The following is a 19,942-nucleotide window of genomic DNA, read 5'->3' on the forward strand; positions in this document are numbered from 1 at the left end:
CTGGTTCAATTCCTTCAAGACACTAAAGTTATTCTGGAGGGGACGGACAGTACTGACCTCTCAGTGACCCATTGGGTAATATAAAAAAAATATAAAAAATACAGGATTTTGTTTTTTCAGTTTACTTTCCTCACTTCTGTTCATTATGTGTGCTATTAGGGTTAGGGTTAGGGTTAGGTCCAAAGACATGATGTAATGGGCCTGGACAGTCACTGTGTAGGAGGCTGCACTTTAGAACCAGGATTAAATGGCTGCTTATTTGGCCTGCAGGTTTGCTTGAAAAACAGTCACAATGGGGGAAAGGCCAGTTAAACTGATTCAGCAGGAGATTTGGTATAGTAGTTATGACTCTGGACTGGTAGCTGGAAGGTTGCTGGTTCAATTCCTTCAAGACACTAAAGTTATTCTGGAGGGATCATTCCAGTAATGATCTAATGGTGCCTTTGTGAGGTGACATCACCTGAAGGTTGTGGAAAGAAATTTGTCTGGTCCTGTTTTGTGGCGATAAATAATTAAAATAATTTTAAAAAAATTAAGTTCTTTACTGCATGTTTTAAAAATAAGATAATGATATTCAGCGGATAGCAAAATAGATGTTGGAATATTGTTATTAAGAGTGCAATTTATTAAAATCCTGTGTGACATTCAAAGGGGTCATATGATGTTGCTAAAAATAACATTATTTTGTGTATTTGGTGTAATGAAATGTGTTTATGCTGTTTAAAGTTCAAAAAACACATTATTTTCCACATACTGTACTTTATTGTTTCTCCCGCCTTTCTGAAACGTGTCGATTTTTACAAAGCTCATCGGTCTGAAGAGCGAGGTGTGCTGTGATTGGCTAGCTATCCAGTGTGTTGTAATTGGCCGAATACCTCAAGAGTGTGACGGAAATGTTACGACCCTTACCATACTGTGATGCCCTGTTCGGCCGGAGCAACGAGACAAAACCAATAAAGCCCATTACAAACGAGGCATTTGTTGCATCCAGTGGGGACATAATTACGGATTATAATGACTTATACTGTCTGTTTACACATTGCGTTGCATCGCGCCGCGTAAACATAAAAACATGTCTACATTTGTGCTCGGAAAAATGACAAACAAGCCCTACTCTACACTGCTCAACACTACCGTTTGAATCATCAGTGGCAAATCCTTTAAATGAAAACGTACTTACAGTCTGTGAGTCAGAACAGCCGGCATTGTAGTCTACTCTTCCAGGATCAGGAAACAGTCCTCCATAAAATGTGCTGCACACAAATGAATATTTGGGTTAAACTGTTCTTGAACAGTGTTGTAAATACAACTTAACCACTGATTTCTAGTCGTGTCCTCTTTTGGAAGACCAAACCAAGTAGTTTCGCTTTCACAATGAAACACACGGCGGGCTAGAGTGAGCAGTGGTGGGCAGGCTTGAGAACGGCGTGGCCGACGGATTCGACGAAGGAGCGTCCAGCGGACTTGCGACAACCACATGTGACGACCCCAGGCTGAACTCCGCTTCGTCCACGGTGAAAGCCGATCCGGCGATCCACAGCGCAAAGTTGATGTATTCGAGAATAAAAGTTACGCCTTCTTTCTTTGCGTGAACATTTGGGCGGCATTATGCAAATCTTCCCACATCATGACGTGGACATGTGGGGGCGTGTTAGAACGAGCCGTTTAAGGTAGGCGTGGTTAATTCGTAACTTTTATAAAGAATATCTCTTTGGATTTGAGACTTTAGTCTTTGCAACTTTACAGATCTTCTTTATGCACCAAGAGCTTGTAACACTTCAATGAGAAAGGAAAAATTTAAATCGCATCATATGACCCCTTTCAAAACATTCTTTATTCTTCCCCTTTTTTGCAATGGAAATAGTGATATGGAAATTGCTTTTAAATAATAAAACAGCATAAGAAACAATGAACACAACTTGCCAAGTATGACACATGAGATTTAGTGAGTCACTATTTTAGCCTGTTCATGTGGGTGGTGCACATCATCTCAGAGGGGATTTGCCAATATGGACAGAATAACAATGTGACAATTAAGTGCTACTACACTAATTTGTTGGATGCTTCACTTGCAACCTATTTTTCCAGACAAAATCAACAAAACAGGACAGAAAAACAGACACTGTGTAAAATGAAAACCTCTCGACAGCTGTCTACTTCTTGTATACCAAATGAACCATCTATCAGTGACCCAAACAGAGTTAAACTATTATTCAGACAAACTGTATTTGGTTGAAGAACATCCTGAGGGTGAGGCAGCAGTCGAAGCAGGTGATGCATTGTAGGATACGTCTCATGGGGGTCCATCTGTCTGTGCATGTATCAGTCCACTGAACAAAAAATATTCTCTTGATAAAGAAGAGAATGGAAGGGACATGAAATCCACATAGACTCAGATTTTTGGAAACAAAGTGCCTCTATTATAGTTGGGTGATATAGCTAAAAACATTACAATATTTTCAACTTTAGGAAAAAATACATGTATGTATATTAAATATTGTCTTAAGTTAAAAAAAAAGATAATTCATAACAATACACTATTTAAAAATCTGGAATCTTCTACCATCTGAATTAAGACAAACTCTGAGCATTCTTCATTCATAAGATATATATTTTAAATGAACCAATGTATAGGCCAATAATCGGTATCGGCCGATAAAAGCATCGGATCAGGGCCGAGTCCGATTATATCTTGTCAATTAACAGACGGCGGAAAAAAGTGTCCGACTGCAACTAATACTGTGTGTAAAGAAAATCTCTCTGTTGAATTTAGGGCTGTCAAAATTAACATGACAATAATGCATTAACAGTTAAAAATAGCGACATTAAAGCAGGCTCTATTTGACCCTATGAATCACCCGTAGTTCAAGCCAGGGTTGCCAGATCCGCAGGTTTTCTCTACACCAAACATTATTTGTAACGCACCTCCCATCCAATAATCACAAAGAGCTTTGTGCTTTCTTACTTATGATAAGAAACAAAGTCTCCGCTTTCAAATCCTGTACATTCTATCATGAAATTCAAACAATGAATGTCATTTTGACGCTTTTAAATGTGTCGTGACAGATTGCTGTAGCACCTCAGATCAAGCAGCAGCGCGGAGCGTGAGTCTCTTTCACTTTAAAGAGTTACAGCGTAAAATAAACATGAATGAACATCAGAGGTTATGTTGAAAGATACAGCATAGCTTACCAAAATGTATCATGTCTAATGTAATCGCTCAATCAGTGTTTCAACTGCAGAAAGATGCCAATAAAACAGATTGTGAACAGTGTCATTTAATGTAGCATTTACCTCAGCAAAGTTATCCAATGTTCACAGTTCATTAGTTAGCTATAAAACAACACTAAAATTGAGCTTTTTTACTTATAATTATATATGTATATTTAAATAAATCTGGCATGAAGACATGTATTTATGAAGACTATGTGCAAATGAGTTGTAAACAGACATTTTTACTTGAGTGTAATTATACTATCTGAAAATAAATAGCAGTTTAATATAATATATCTGTTGTTAAAGGGATAGTTCACACAAAAATGAAAATGTATTCATTAATTACTCACCCTCATGTTGTTACAAACCTGTAAGACCTCTGTTCATCTTCGGAACACAAATTAAGATATTTTTGATGGAATCTGAGAGCTCTCTGACCCTCCCATAGACAGCAAGGGTCCTAACATGATCAAGGCCCAGAAACATAGCAAGGACATCGGTAAAATAATCCATGTGACATCAGGGGTTCAACCGTAATTTTAAACTTTATTCAACATTTTGTCTCCTCTGCGTCACCCTAGCGCCATTTTGAACATAAATTGCGTATGCTGTTTTGTGTCAGCTGCGCCACGCGGATAAATTTTTTTCGTACAAATCAAAGTGTAAACGACATAAACAGCTTATACACGTGGCGCAGCTGACACAAAACAGCATATGCAATTTACGTTCAGTGGATATGCTCCAAAATGGCGCTAGGGTGATGCGGAGGAGACGCGTTGTTGAATAAATCTTTTTTTTTTCTTTTGAGCTCAAAAAGTATTCTCGTAGCTTTGTAAAATTACGGTTGAACCCCTGATGTCACATGGATTATTTTACCGATGTCCTTGCTATGTTTCTGGGCCTTGATCGTGTTAGGACCCTTGCTGTCTATGGGAGGGTGACATGACATGAGTGTGAGTAAATAATGACAGAATTTTAATTTTTGGGTGAACTATCCCTTTAATTTTAACCTTTAATATTATAGTAATGTGCCAAATGATAGGGCTCCCTGTGTAGTTAACAGCATTGGTTAGGAGAGTTTTTTTTTCCTTAAGAAAATCAAAATCGGTAACGGCATCGGTATTGCAGATATCATTCTGAATAATCGGCTATCGGTATCGGCAGCAAAATTCAGTATTGGTGCATCAAATAAATAAACCTAAATATGCTTTCTGTGGTAACATCTAAATGAACTGTTTTTAATTAAGTTCATGAATTGGTTTTGATTTAATTAAAAATAAATATGTTTATGTGAAACCAATTTTATTCTCTTAGAAAATAGAAAAGTAATTTAAACTATATAAATCCGTTGCACAGGATTTTAATCATATCTATGAAATTAGGACTCCGTGGCCTCCCATTCTCTACTAATCAAAACATTATCATCATTAAAAAAAATACAGCAGCATGCAAAACTAATGTAATGACACTTTTTTTAAAACCTAAATGAAATCTCAATATTCACAATGCTGCATAATTTTATAGAACCAGCAAAATCATTATGAACATATAGTAAATTCTCAATAAGTCACCCAGTTCTTGTTGCAATAAATCACCATGAAAGAAATGTTTCAGGTCTCATGTCTCACAGTTTGATTCATGATTTACATAACGCTCATGTTCAACAAATTATACTATGGTAGACATTAAATTGTAACAAACTGTTCACCTCAAGAACAACCATTAAAGGTGCAATAGGTGATTATCTTCAGAAACATTTTATTATTAAGCTGGTTGAAAGTCTCTTCACATCACGATAGCAATCATTAAGTTAAGTGGTCTAAATGTATTTATCTGTATTTATATATTTTGTGAAAGGCGTAGGACCAAGATATGTTCATCCAATCAAAACGCTCGGTCCGAGCGTTTTAATTGGCTTTCCTACCTGTCTGTCAACGTATGTATTAGCATAACTCTGCACACCCGGTTCACGCAGAGAGGATACGTCATCAGCGCGTTGGTATAAGCTGGTATTGTAGTACTTTTAAAGTTTTCTCACTGGTGAATGACACATGATGTAGCCCAGCGGTTCCCAATTCCTGTCCTCGCGCCCCCCAGCTCTGCATATTTTGCATGTCTTGCTTAGTTAACACACCCGATTCAGATAACCAGCTCGTTAGAAGTGAGCTACGTGCATGACCTGTGTTCCGATCTATATGGTCCCTCCACAGTGTTCATTGCTCCCTACTCTCTGAGCGGGGGAAATCCGTTGAAGTTTACTTCACTTCAGAACATTCATTCACGGATTTGTGCTGCACAGCGTCTTCACACACATCACACTCACACACACATGTCTTCACATCCAGTGCAAGGACTGGAATTGGGAACTGCTGATGTAGCCTATTGTAGTAATGTTGTCTCTGGTATTCTGGTCTGTGAGCGTATATGCGTTCAGGGACGTGGCTTTGGGCAGCGATTGCAGGGAGGGTGCATTTTCCAAGATCTCCTACTGCGCCTTTAAGCTGATGTTGTATAGCACTTGGTATGAAATCTGGGAAGGTGAAATGCAGCATAGCAGGAACACAACTCAGTTACTGTATGTTGTCTTTGCGTCACATGACCGTCTGGCCATGAAAAACTTTTTCACAGCAGAGTGCAGCACGACCACCTCCCAAGCATCGCTTCCCATGCCATCCAGACCCTAGCGCTTCATAGGCGCACACTGCAGCTCACCAAGCAACAGAGAGACTACTTTGTAAATGTGTGCAGAGATGCATGTATTAAATGCATATACAACAGGGTGTGTGGCTCAGTATGGATAATATTATCATAGCAGGGTGTTACACAGAAAGAAAAGTATGCAAACACACACACACACACCATAACACTCCAGAAGTGGAATCAGTTGAGAAGCAGGTGTCAATGACAAAGCATTAACTACCAGTCTACACTTTGCTAAGATCTGTCTCCTTCCAGATCCTTCTGCGATGCACTCTTATGGAAACTCATTTTTCCTCTCCACAGCTGCTTTTATTCCTTTATTATTGGCGGCTCTGGTGTATAGACCTCAGAATAGACCTTCATAATCCCCCATATTCACCGTACAGTCCAGGACCCGTTCAATGCACAGCTACACAATGCAGCAACTACTGAAAGTTATGATGCCCCTCATACCAGAGGACCGTTACGTCAACACCTCTAGTGCTAAAGGTCACGATTGATTGACCTTTAGGTGATCAATTGGACATAAAACATAGGCAATCTTTTTTTTTTTTTCATTTTTGTTAAAACAAAACTTGATAGCACTTTGCAATAAGGTTCCATTTGTTAACGTTATTTAATGCATTAACTAACATTAACAATAAGCAATACATTTGTTATAGTATTTATTCATTTTTGTTCATGTTAGTTAATAAAATACAACTGCTCATTGTCAGTTCATGTTAGCTCAGGTCCATTAAATAACATTAATAGAAACAACTTTTGATTTTAAATAATGTATTAGTAAGTGTTGGAATCAACATAAACGCTTTAGAATATTTTTCATTGTTAGTTTATGTTACCTAATGTGGTTAACTAATGTTAACAAATGGAACATCATTGTAAATTGTTTCCAAAAACTATTTAAACAGGATTACAATATAACATCTTGGAATATATAAATATATTAATAAAAATAAAATATTTATTATTTTTCACACACACACACAGACAAAAAAACATCTTAACAGTGCAATATTTGAAGCACTAATTAATTCATACTTCATTAATTCATAGCCAGGAAGTGAGGACCAGACAATTATTTATTTTCATTTTATTTATCTGTCCCTTTTAATTTTAATGTTTTTAGTGAACAGCTACTGTAAATGGTTTGTTAGGAAGACAAACCAGTTATTAACTGCATAATTGTTTATTTGCATGTGCAACAGTTATTTTTTCCCATATGGCTGCCACTCCTCTGACAAGAAATGGAACCAAATGTTGTTGTTGTAGTTTTTTTTTTTTTTTTTTTTAATCTTGCTAAAACTTGCTGGCTGTGCATGTTGATTTCTGCCTGAAATGAAGCATGACTTTTATCTGTTTTTCAACACAACCAAGTCCCACAAATAGGAGTATAAAAGCTGTACAGAATGTTGAAAATTTAAAAAATAAATAAATAAATAAACATATGACACATATGATTGCTTAGACTACTTGGACCATTACCACTTGCAAATTTTTTCATTAAACATATCCTTAAAACAAAAACATTTTAAAGTGCCAATAGTCAGTTTCAGAGGGCTTTACACAACAGATGTACTGACATGCCGCATGGTTTTGAATCGATTTTCTACCTCCTGAATAGGTACATGACCAAATGGTGCTAACAACATCTCAACAGCTGCTTGGCAGAGCTGCAAAATGTCACTTGTAAGCCTTCAATCGACAGCATGTTTAAATAATCAAAAGCTACCTAAAACTCAAATTCGCCATTAAGAACATAAGAGGGAGGAAATTTTGAGCTCTGAAAGTTTGTGTTCATAGTGCATTAAGCCTTTTATCTGAAAAAAAGTCATTTGATTTCTCTTTAAATTATTCACTGTCATTATTAGGGGTTATCACATATCACATAAATAAGGTCAAAATCTCATATCATACCCAGTTGTGTTCCATGTATATTGGAAGTTATTTTTGGTCAAATAAACACCTTTTACACAAAACTGTTTAAACAATACGGTACATTTTACTGAGTGGCTGTCTCATAACCGATTCACAACCCAAATTTCTGTTCAATTACATGACTCACAATTACAGGTAGACAACACTCTCTTTCTTCAACGGGGCACTATATTACAAACAATATAACGCATGATGTTGGACTCAGCTGGGCAGTCAGGGGACGAAGATCCAAACACTGAAACCCAAGCTGACCAGAGGCCTCCTTTGACTCTTTGGGTTAACAATGCTTGTCCACCACATGAACAATTAGTTATAACCACACTGACAGTAAATGTCAGTGCAACTATTTTGCAAACGCACTTCAAAACTGCTAGATTCGAAATTAAATGCTTTTGAATCAAAATGCTTTAGAAAAGCTGAAATATTAGACAGCGCAACAATGGTATAACTACATAACACAAGAGGGATTTTTTCTTTACACGCAGGGGAATTGTTTAGCATGTACAGGCAAAATATGCAGGTTAACATAAACACTGAACAGCTGCTGAACAGGACTAACCTTTGGAGTGGAAATCTGCTGCTAGTGGGCTAACAGGAGGCTTCTTCACGGCAGCAGAACGGTACACAATGTGAGAACGGCCACCATCCTCTTCCTCCTGCTCAATCACATGATGTCCCGTTTCCACTGGCTCAATGAAAAACTCCTCCTGCTCAGTTCTGATCATCCCTGCCTGTGAGAAGAAAAAAAGAGATCAATACAGTGTGCCAAACTTATACAACAATGCCATACCACAGGATAAACAAAGATGTTCTTCAAACTAATAACTGATATACTCCAGACATCTTGTGATAAACTGAGTGACACAGAGAATAAAGGACCCATGCCAGGTGTTTATTGGGTTGAATCCCTTACTGATGACGAGAAGAAGACGTTCCCAGTCCTTCTTTCTGGCCTTGAGAAAGCAACTTAACTCACCTACACTATTTTATTAATTCCTTGAAAAAACAGGTCATTGAAAAGTGCAGAGACTGCACAAATGGCATGTGCAAAAAAGAGGCAATAAAGATAATTATAATTCATTAATTTTGTGTTAAATAGGCAATTATACAATCAAAATCCTACATGTGTACAGTTTTCTCGAAATCTGTTCATATCTGAGCTATTGGATAAGCAGAGAGCATGGCCCCCCAGCCGGTGGTTGAGGCATCCGTGCAAACCACAGAATGCCTAGAGATCTATTCCAGGGGCACTCCTGCCCGGAAGAACGCAAGGTCTGACCACTTGGTGAAGGTTTGGCGGCAGGCCGGTGTAACTTGGACCCGGAAGGTGCCGCGTTGCCACGCCCACCTCGGGACTCGGCCATGGGGCCAGTGCTGCAGCGGTCTCATATGGAGCAGCCCCAGCGGCGTGACTGCTGCCGTAGCTGCCATATGCCCCAGGAGCCTCTGAAACTGTTTCAGTGGGACCGCCATCCTGCTCTTACCGAGTCCCCTCCATACCGGGAAAAGAGATCCTCTGCGTCGGGGAGAGTTTGCTCTTTCCCCAGTTGACCCAAAGGCCCAACAGGCTGAGGTGTGAGAGCACCAAATCCCTGTGTTCGCACAACTGATCCTGAGACTGCTTCGTCGAGGTAGTTGAGACTGCGAATGCTCTGTTCTCTCAAGGGAACAAGGGGTACCTCCACAACTTACGTGAAGACACGGGGCAGATCGCTCGGCTCCGAAGCGAAAAGCTGAATATGCGCTGCATCTGCTGCCTACTTATACTCACGCTGTGATCAGCAGCAGCTGGATGCAATAATCGCATGCCAATGTGCATTGGCTCGTTTAGTTTACACTCGAAGTAGATTGGTCCCTCTAAGCGAGATCCCAATTCGTCAGTCCTCCGACATGACGTCGAGAGTGACCGACTGAAAGGGAACTGTGTAGTACTGAACAGGGTCTGGACAGGTCTGAAATTATGTCTCGATGACACACCGGAGTCACTGATCATGGCCCCTCCACTAACGCTATATGAGCTTTGTTTGACTTGTAGCAGCGCTGCGCAGACTGATCATTGTAGGACACTGAAGTACCATGAGAGCTATAGAGAGCAGACAGCTCCTTATGCTTTCAAATCGCTCTCGCTGTACTTTGATGTCATACACCGATCAGTCTGCGCAGCGCGGATTGAAGTCGAACACACCTAATAACTAGTGGTTTGGCCGCTCAATCGCGAGTTACTGTCATTGCCATTAGTTACTACAGCTACTACAGTTTTCTAGCTATGCCTTCGTCACGTAAATGCATATTACCTGGTTGCGATTATTTATAAAACAGCTCTGTCTCCTTATTTAAATTAAGTTGCAAGAGCAAGGATGGGCAACTGGCGGCCCGTGATGTTTTTTTGTATATTAGACTCGGATGATCAATTTTAAAACATTTGAAAAGATTGCTTTCAGTGAATGATAATACTAACTCCAACCAGGAGGTCCCTAGTTTTCAGCCGCACACCATATTAATTTCAGCGTAGTAAGAAGTGCACTGTGCTATGTGAATATTCACTAAAATAAATGAAAAATTGACCATGAAAATCATATTTTCCGGTCAAGTTGGTAAACATGGGGATACCCCTATGTTTGGGTTGTTTGGAAACGTAATCTGTAATGAAAGATTTTAAGATCACACCACAGCTCACAAAGAAGTATGAAAGATACACCAGTGATGCCAGAGTTGCACTTCAATTTCAAAGGTAAAATGCATAGTCAACAAAACCTTTTTGCCAAATGCATGACAGAAAATGTTTGTACATTTAAAAGAATTAAACAAGAAAAAAAATGAATCGTGGCTAAAAGGAAATCAATGAAATCATTAGGTCTCTCTGTTCTTCTGTGTGTTCAATCTTGATTCTAGATAATTTTACACCACAATTTCCATTTTAGCACCTTTTTATTCCTAATACGGGCCCCTGCACAATGCAGAACCCTCCTCTGGGCAAACTTTAACACATAGCACTGAAATCCTCTTTCTAGCTTTCAGACTCTAAAAGGTTTAGTGTACACTTAGGCCCGTTTCACCTGCTCTGAGACACATTACTCCCTAAGTCAGTCAAATCTCAATTTTATTTCCACACCTGATTTAGGATCAGTTCTTTTAACACCAGCTGCATCTTAAACACATGGACATTTGTAACAGGAGCAGCTCTGAATCAGCTGTGGCACATATGAGACAGAAAGTGGATTTCAGAAGCACCCCAGAGAGTTATACGCCACAATGATTCTCAGAGGAGACAGATCGTCTGTCTCTTCTTATGGCAGGAGTACCATTGCAGATGTGTATGGTGTGGACCACTGTGTGACTCTACAGGTAAGTAACCGTGGGTTCAGCTGATGCTTGCAAACACCTGTCATTAAAATATTAGCCCATTAAAGCCCAGATTCTTCCCAAAAATGTGCCTTCTTTCATATGAACATACTGTGTAATGTTGCAATTCTTCTTATTTTTTTTACATAAATACAAAACCTTTAGAGACCGGTGGACAAATATCCCAGTTCTCATTTATTGGTCTAGGCTGGAGTTACCCTACTACTCACTGCGATCAGATGCTGCTCTGCGACAATTCTGCCTACCACACAACACAAGTTGTAATCCCTTGATAGCTAATTGGCCAGTGTGTGTAAACCACCCAAGTATCAGTGGCTTAGGATAAGTGCATGTCAGCTCTAGCTTTTACACGGGTCACTGCAAATGATGGTTTCTTGACATGATTCACACCGAAAGGAGACTGAGGAGGGAGCCATCACCGCCCATGCTGAGCACAGCTGGAGTTTGCTGAGCAAAAATGTGCTAAAAGATCCATATGTCAGCCTGAGTTATGTAAGCCATCTCAGAAGGGCATCTACCCTGGATGACCTTCTCTTCAATGAGAGGGAGAAAAGGACACAGAAACAGATAGAAAGAGAGAAAGGAAAGAAGAGGAAGGAAAGGTGGAAGGTAGAAGAAAGAAGGCCAGAGGGCAAGATGTATCCTGTCAGGAGGGTGAAAGTGTATCACCTGATGCTAGTGACAGGAGAGTGAAAGATAAAAACATCAAGTGGAGGTGCTAACACGCAGTGTCAGGTAATCTTTCTCTCTCTCGCTCGCTCTTGCACTCTCTAGGTCCTTGCTCTAAAACAAGCGTTCGGAAAATTGCCTTCACTCTCCTTAATTCCATCTGTCTGTTTAGACAACTGGTAATTACCAGTCTTGCTGACTGCATCTATCCAGCATCCATAAGGGAAATCTCACATCACACACACACACACACACACACACAAGCATAAATTCATGCCCCAGGCATGCTCCACATGCACACTGTCATTGTCTGTCCTCTCACGTTGACGTCTTAGACAAAAATGGCTGAATGAGCATGCACTGAGAATAACATGATCATTTTAGTAACTTATGTGGCTCCTGCATAAAATTAGACGTGATAATCATGTGTATTATACACACACACACACACACACACACACACATAAAGACACTACTTGTCAAAAGTTTGGAATCATTAAGATTGCATTTATTTGATCAAAAATACAGTAAAAACAGTAGTACTGTGAAATAGTTTTATAATTTAAAATACATGTTTTCTATTCTAATATATCTTATCATTTAATTTATTCATTTAATGGCAAAACTGAGTTTTCAGCAGCCATTACTCCAGTCTTCAGTGTCACATGATCCTTCAGAAATCATTCTAATATGCTGATTTGATGTTCAAGAAACCTTTCTTAAACTATAAATTTTTGTGTAATGTTTTGTGAAAATAGTGATACATATTGATTAGAAAGTGACAGAAAAGACATGTATAAGGTTACAAAACATTTCTATTTGAAATAAATGTTGTTCTTTTGAACTTTCATGGAAGAATTCTGGAAAGAAAATGTATCACAGATTTTTTTTAAATAATAATAAGCAGCAAAAACTTTTAATTAATAATACTAACATTGACACAATAATAAAACATTGTAATAAAATAACAAAACATTGATAATAATAAAAAACATTATTATTATAGTAATTGAGCACCAAATGGTAAGCATAAGAGATTTATTTCAAAAACATTAAAAAAAATCTTAATTAGTCCAAATATACAGTATATAATGGAATATTTTAATAATTTGATTTGGTTTTATTAAAATTGCGGTATAATATACAATTAATAATTAATTTTAATAATCCAATTAATTATTTTGTCTTTATAATATCATGCTTAATATTCTCACATTGTACAAATTGGTATTTATGCATCAAAATATACAGCTATTGCCTTTATATTTTAGGAGAGGGTCCCTAAACTGAACCATATTTTATGTCCAAAAAAAAAAAGTTTGGCTACACAACACTAATAATAACCAAAAAATAGTCAATTTTAAATAACATTCTCTGGCCATATTTAATACATATTAAACTTGAAAATAATGTGCCTGAAAAACAATTAGGAATTAAACATGGCTAGGGCAACATATGCAAACAATTATGGTCCAGCGCTGTCAGTGCTGTGAGTTATGACTGAAGCTTCCGTGCCAGGTATAATGAAGGCCTACGGATGGACTGACTGTGATTTACTACACTTATGTCACAAATCAAGTTTTCATCTGCTCATTTAGAAACACAGGTGATGCAGCTCACAGAACCTGTCAAACCCGTCTTTCGGATGAGACGTTAAACCGAGGTCCTGACTCTCTGTGGTCATTAAAAATCCCATGGCACTTCTCGTAAAGAGTAGGGGTGTAACCCCGGTGTCCTGGCCAAATTGCCCCCCTGGCCTTTGTCAATCATGGCCTCCTAATAATCCCCAACCACTTGATTGGATCTATGACTCTCTCCTCTCCACCTGTAGCTGGTGTGTGGTGAGCGCACTGGCGCCGCTGTCCTGTGGCTGCCGTCGCATCATCCAAGTGGAGGCTGCAAACTGGTGGTGGTTGAGGAGAGACCCCCCCCCCCCCCCCCCCATGATTGTAAAGCGCTTTGGGTGTACAACAATACACAATAAAGCGCTATATAAATGCATCATTCATTCATTCATTTATTCATTCAAAGTTCAGATAGACAAACTGGCTATCAAAAAAGAGTTCAAAAGTGATGCCAGTTTTGTAAAACAGAGTCTGTAATTCAGCTGCATTTCTGAGAAACTCTTGAGAGAAGGCGTACTGTCTCTATTTGCGTGTCTCTCTCAGTTCATCCCTTCATCTCTAGGCCTTGCTGATGGACCTACACTGTGGCTCCTGCTCTGGAATACCAAACAGAGGAAGTGTGGCGCACACAGTGAGAGAGAAAAGATGACGTGAGGGACTCTGAGACACGGACGTATCGATCATTGAAGGGAGAGGCAAGGAAGTGAGAGGGGACCGGACAAGTCTGTGCTGTCCCTTCAACTCTCAGAGGAGATGCTGAATAAAACATCAGAGGCCTGCTTGAGCTGAAAGAACAGTGTGTTCACTTCCAAGACAGGATTTAGGAGACGAAGACAGAGCGGGCAGGTAGAAACAGAACAAGGGCTAAAATGGCTCTTCGTCTTGGGTCTTCCCAGTTTGCTCACTTCTTCAAGTTCAGTGGATTAGGGCAAAGCAATTTAGAAGAGAGTCAAATAGGTCTGTCAGGATGGATAGAGAGCCAAACCCTAGAAGCCAAAGACAGTCAAACCTAAAGTCAAGCCTTCTAACTTGGTTCATGACTTGTGATACGAGAAAACTTCATGCTCACCCTGCAAGGCCAATGATCAGCTGTGTTGTTCAAGGACAGATTATGGCCACCAGCCCCTTCTTGCTGCAATTGTGATAGCCAAGTATATTATTACAATTTAAAATAACTGTTTTCTTTTTTTAATATATATTAAAACGTAATTTATTCCTGGGTTGCCAAACTGAATTTTCAGCAGGCATTACTCCAGTCTTCAGTGTCACATAGAAATCAATATTCTGATTTGGTGCTAAAGTAACATTTCTTTTTATTATCAACGTTGAAAACAGCTGGCCTGCTTAATATTCCTATGGAAACCATACATTTTTTTAAAAATAGAAAGTTCAAATGAACAGTATTCACTTGAATACATATTCACTCCAAACTCTTTTAAGCCCGGGACACACTGCACGATTTTCGGCTGTCTCAGACAAAAGAGAAAAACAGCGCTAAAACATAAAACTGCTTACCTTAAGCTCCCACTTTTCCCTCTTCCACTTTTTTTCAGCACACACAAAAACTACAACTGCTACAACTGTGATTCATCATGCTCTTTTTGTTTAGCACTAGCGCATACTGATGACGTTTTATTCTTCTATGTGCGTCGTAGGTGTCATCATCGTACAGTCTTCATACATGTTGTAAGGGAAACAGGTCAATTTAGCTCAAAGGGAATCATTTAAGATTTTATAGGGAATTTGGACAGAATCACTGTTTTACGGCTGATCACCGAGTCGGCCAGCGATTCATTGAACGAGCTGTATAACATCAACTCTGCAATGGATATTTATATCCAAAATATAGTGAAAACACTATTAATTAGCACAGTAACAAGATCGGCAGTTTAAGACATTAACTTGTAAGCACAAAACACAAGATACTTCTCTTTTCAATATAAATAAGGCTTTATTGGATAAATCTAAGACATATATACTAATCTAACACACGCATTCACACAAGTTGTAGAAAGAGAGAAAGTGAGGAAATTAGTTTAAGAGAATGAAAATGTGAAATCCCAAGTTTACAGCAATATGTGCAATTGCATAACCCTAAACAACCAAATCAATCACTTAATTAACCCTCGCATTGAGTTCCTCAATGAGGTTAAAATTTATATAAAATGCACCAGTTCAGCTAGAATCTGGAGGTACTTGCTTGCCTGTGAAAGGGGTTCCCTTCCTTGTCTGGTTGCCGTAACGGCACTCGAGGTCGGACTCGGAGACACGGCGTTAGGCAAAACTTAACTCAGAACGCGAAACTCTCAACTGAAAATAAAAGAAACTAAAGTAAAGAAACAGAAGTAAAGTTTAACGAGACTAGGTGGCGTTTCTCCTCATGGTTTTGGAGGAGCTGGCGTGTAAGCCAGAGCGCAAAAGGTGATGACTGAAAAGCACGGCTAGAAAAAGGCAAAAAAAATGCTGATTTGATGGTGTCCTGAGTATTTAAACTGGGCTTTTGGACACATCCCAAATGGTGCCTTGACCAATTAGATATCATCTTTGCTGGGGTGTTGTATATTTCTCCTCCCCATACATAAATCAACGTGTCATCTCATCAGTCACATGCGTCGAGGTGGGGGAAGTCAATCCAAAGAGCTTGTGATTGTCACTGGTTTACATGGTCATGCTGTGCATCTCTGACCATTTCTCTTGATTACTTGCCCCAAAATTGACAATCTCCTTGGAATTGTCATTTAAGTGTTCTTTTGTTTAAATGCTGTGAGCTACTCAAAGCTGCTAGTTGGTTCAGGCTTGTGGCGCCAGGATCTGATTTACGAACATCCTGTGTCTTGGGCCTCTCTGTGGAATTCGGCTCCTCATGTTTCAACCATGTTCTATTTAAATCTTAAATTGTCTGATTCGGTCTGATACCCTACAATGTCGTACCCAAGTTTATCAGATCCATGTTGCACAGTGTGATTTGCAATGATCTTATAGGATTGCTAAAATCGTGCAGTGTGTCCCGGGCTTTAAAGGTATAGTTCACCCAAAAGTGAAAATTACCCCATGATTTACTCACCCTCAAGCCACCCTAGGTTTAATTATAATGGCAGTGAATGGTGGTTGAGATTTTGAAGCTCAAAAAAGTGCATCCATCCATCATAAAAAGTTTATAAAGGCCGTGAACTGAATCGATGTGTTTGTGTAGGAAAAATATCCATATTTAAAACTTTATAAACCGTAATCTCTAGCTTCCACTAACTGTCATACGCACGTTTACGAGAGAGTTGCGTTACAGCGGATGATGTATAGGATGTAGGCGTAGCATAAGCTCCAGTGAAAAGTGACCGCTCACAAATTAGAAGTACTAAACAAGAATTGTAAAGAAAAATGCTGGAGGATTTCAGTATAATCCAAGAGGAGACTGGTTTTCCTTTGCTGTAAACAAAACTTGGTTCTCACAAGACAAGCATATTCTCACTAGGGGTTGCACCGACTAATCGACTAGTCGACTTCAGTGCTCTGCCATGACACTTTAAGCTTGACATCGACTAGTCACTGGTCCTATAGAGGGCGCAACAGGATAAGAAATCTTTGAAGGACTTTCACATTTACGCTCTGTTTACAAACAGTTCAAATGACAAATAAATGCATACTCTGAAAGCGCTCCACAAGACGTGTGATTATATTACTGGATGCTCGAAATTGAACGGAATGCACATTTTAAACAGCTTATTGTACAGGTAAGTTAATCGCCGTTCTTATCTAATGCGCTGCTGCACTGTAACGCACACACATAGGCTACAGACAGTAGCGCGTACATCACGCACACAAAATCATTCAGCGTGGAAATGTATTGTCAACACTGTTCTGTGATTTCTTGTTTCGTGTCTGCATGTGTGCAGCTTTAGCTCTGCCTGTCTGTTTTTCCCCCTCGGGGTGGTTTGAGTTTGTTTTTGTTTCATTTGTTACTAAAATAAAGTACCATTTCTCCAGCGATTGAGTCCTCGCTTCATCTCCCCGCACGCACCGTGACAGATGCATGGAAAGGCAGTTTCGGTGCCATTCTGTGGCTGAGGACATGTTCTGTGCAGACCAGAGGTTAAAAGGTCTGTAAGGAATCTCAGTCTGTTCTTTGTCGTCGAGGTGGGGGAAGTCAATCCAAAGAGCTTGTGATTGTCACTGGTTTACATGGTCATGCTGTGCATCTCTGACCATTTCTCTTGATTACTTGCCCCAAAATTGACAATCTCCTTGGAATTGTCATTAAGTGTTCTTTTGTTTAAATGCTGTGAGCTACTCAAAGCTGCTAGTTGGTTCAGGCTTGTGGCGCCAGGATCTGATTTACGAACATCCTGTGTCTTGGGCCTCTCTGTGGAATTCGGCTCCTCATGTTTCAACCATGTTCTATTTAAATCTTAAATTGTCTGATTCGGTCTGATACCCTACAATGTCGTACCCAAGTTTATCAGATCCATGTTGCACAGTGTGATTTGCAATGATCTTATAGGATTGCTAAAATCGTGCAGTGTGTCCCGGGCTTTAAAGGTATAGTTCACCCAAAAGTGAAAATTACCCCATGATTTACTCACCCTCAAGCCACCCTAGGTTTAATTATAATGGCAGTGAATGGTGGTTGAGATTTTGAAGCTCAAAAAAGTGCATCCATCCATCATAAAAAGTTTATAAAGGCCGTGAACTGAATCGATGTGTTTGTGTAGGAAAAATATCCATATTTAAAACTTTATAAACCGTAATCTCTAGCTTCCACTAACTGTCATACGCACGTTTACGAGAGAGTTGCGTTACAGCGGATGATGTATAGGATGTAGGCGTAGCATAAGCTCCAGTGAAAAGTGACCGCTCACAAATTAGAAGTACTAAACAAGAATTGTAAAGAAAAATGCTGGAGGATTTCAGTATAATCCAAGAGGAGACTGGTTTTCCTTTGCTGTAAACAAAACTTGGTTCTCACAAGACAAGCATATTCTCACTAGGGGTTGCACCGACTAATCGACTAGTCGACTTCAGTGCTCTGCCATGACACTTTAAGCTTGACATCGACTAGTCACTGGTCCTATAGAGGGCGCAACAGGATAAGAAATCTTTGAAGGACTTTCACATTTACGCTCTGTTTACAAACAGTTCAAATGACAAATAAATGCATACTCTGAAAGCGCTCCACAAGACGTGTGATTATATTACTGGATGCTCGAAATTGAACGGAATGCACATTTTAAACAGCTTATTGTACAGGTAAGTTAATCGCCGTTCTTATCTAATGCGCTGCTGCACTGTAACGCACACACATAGGCTACAGACAGTAGCGCGTACATCACGCACACAAAATCATTCAGCGTGGAAATGTATTGTCAACACTGTTCTGTGATTTCTAAATAAAATAGCTTAGAAACTGAAAAGTTCAAGCATATATTTCTTATAACTAAATTCCACAGCTTCACTACTAGTAGAGAGACGCTGCCAGGTAGAATTAATTCACACACGCAATCGCTCTCACTAATGCATTCATATTAATGTAATCTTTACTGTGCTACTTTATCTGTATCTGATTTAGAATGAGCAGAAATCTGTGAGAAATATAATGACCCAAAGACAAAATAACTGATAAAAAAGCTGTTATAGAAGCAACAGCCATGTGGGCAGCGCTGTGTCATATGCCATAGCTGTGCACAAGGTGTTTGTCACAGCTCCAGACTTATTTGTTCATTAATGACGTCATCAGCGACTAGTCGACTTCGACTTGACTTTCATCACAATAAAGTCGACTTCAAAAAATCAGAAGTCGTTCAACCCATAATTCTCACCGAAGCTTATGCTACGCCTACATCTTGCGTCATCCGCTGGAACGCCACTTTCTCGTGAACATGCGTACGACAGTTAGCAGAAGCTAGAGATTACTGCTTATAAAGTTTTAAATATGGATATTTTTCTTACACAAATGCATCGCTTCACTTCAGAAGGCCTTTATAAAGCCCCCAGAGCCATGTGGAGCACTTTTTATGATGGATGGATGCACTTTTTTTGCACTTCAAAATCTTGACCACCATTCATTGTCATTATAAAGTTTGGAAGAGCCAGAACATTTTTTTATATAACTCAGATTGCATTTGTCTGAAAGAAGAAAGTAATATACACCTAGGATGGCTTGAGGGTGAGTAAATCATGGGGTAATTTTCATTTTTTTGGTGAATCTCGTATAAGCATATATAGTGCAGTATATGATATATTCAAGAGACACTTACATCAGGCAAGGTTCGTGGAATTATATTCTTTGCTAGATCTCAGGCCATGATGACCCTAAGGCACTTACCCTATTGGCCTGGTTGCCCTGGCCTCAAGTTGCAACTATCTATTTTATAATACATGTTGTCAATTTTAACCTTGTAACTTATCTTTACAATGTGGTCTAATGTGCCACAAATCAT

The 19,942-nt window shown here is 39.2% G+C and overlaps 1 protein-coding gene across 1 annotated transcript in view; it reads right to left on the bottom strand.

Annotated features, from left to right (window-relative positions):
• LOC107594866 (A disintegrin and metalloproteinase with thrombospondin motifs 2-like) overlaps positions 1-19,942 on the bottom strand; it is a 182,363-nt gene that overhangs the window by 88,214 nt on the left and 74,207 nt on the right. Inside the window, exon 3 of the mRNA XM_016285071.1 lies at positions 8,414-8,585. Coding sequence (XP_016140557.1) covers positions 8,414-8,585 — 172 coding nt within the window. The remainder of the gene's footprint in view (positions 1-8,413; positions 8,586-19,942) is intronic.

This window comes from Sinocyclocheilus grahami, unplaced genomic scaffold, assembly GCF_001515645.1.
Source record: "Sinocyclocheilus grahami isolate Dianchi unplaced genomic scaffold, SAMN03320097.WGS_v1.1 scaffold192.1, whole genome shotgun sequence".
Taxonomy (NCBI): domain Eukaryota; kingdom Metazoa; phylum Chordata; class Actinopteri; order Cypriniformes; family Cyprinidae; genus Sinocyclocheilus; species Sinocyclocheilus grahami.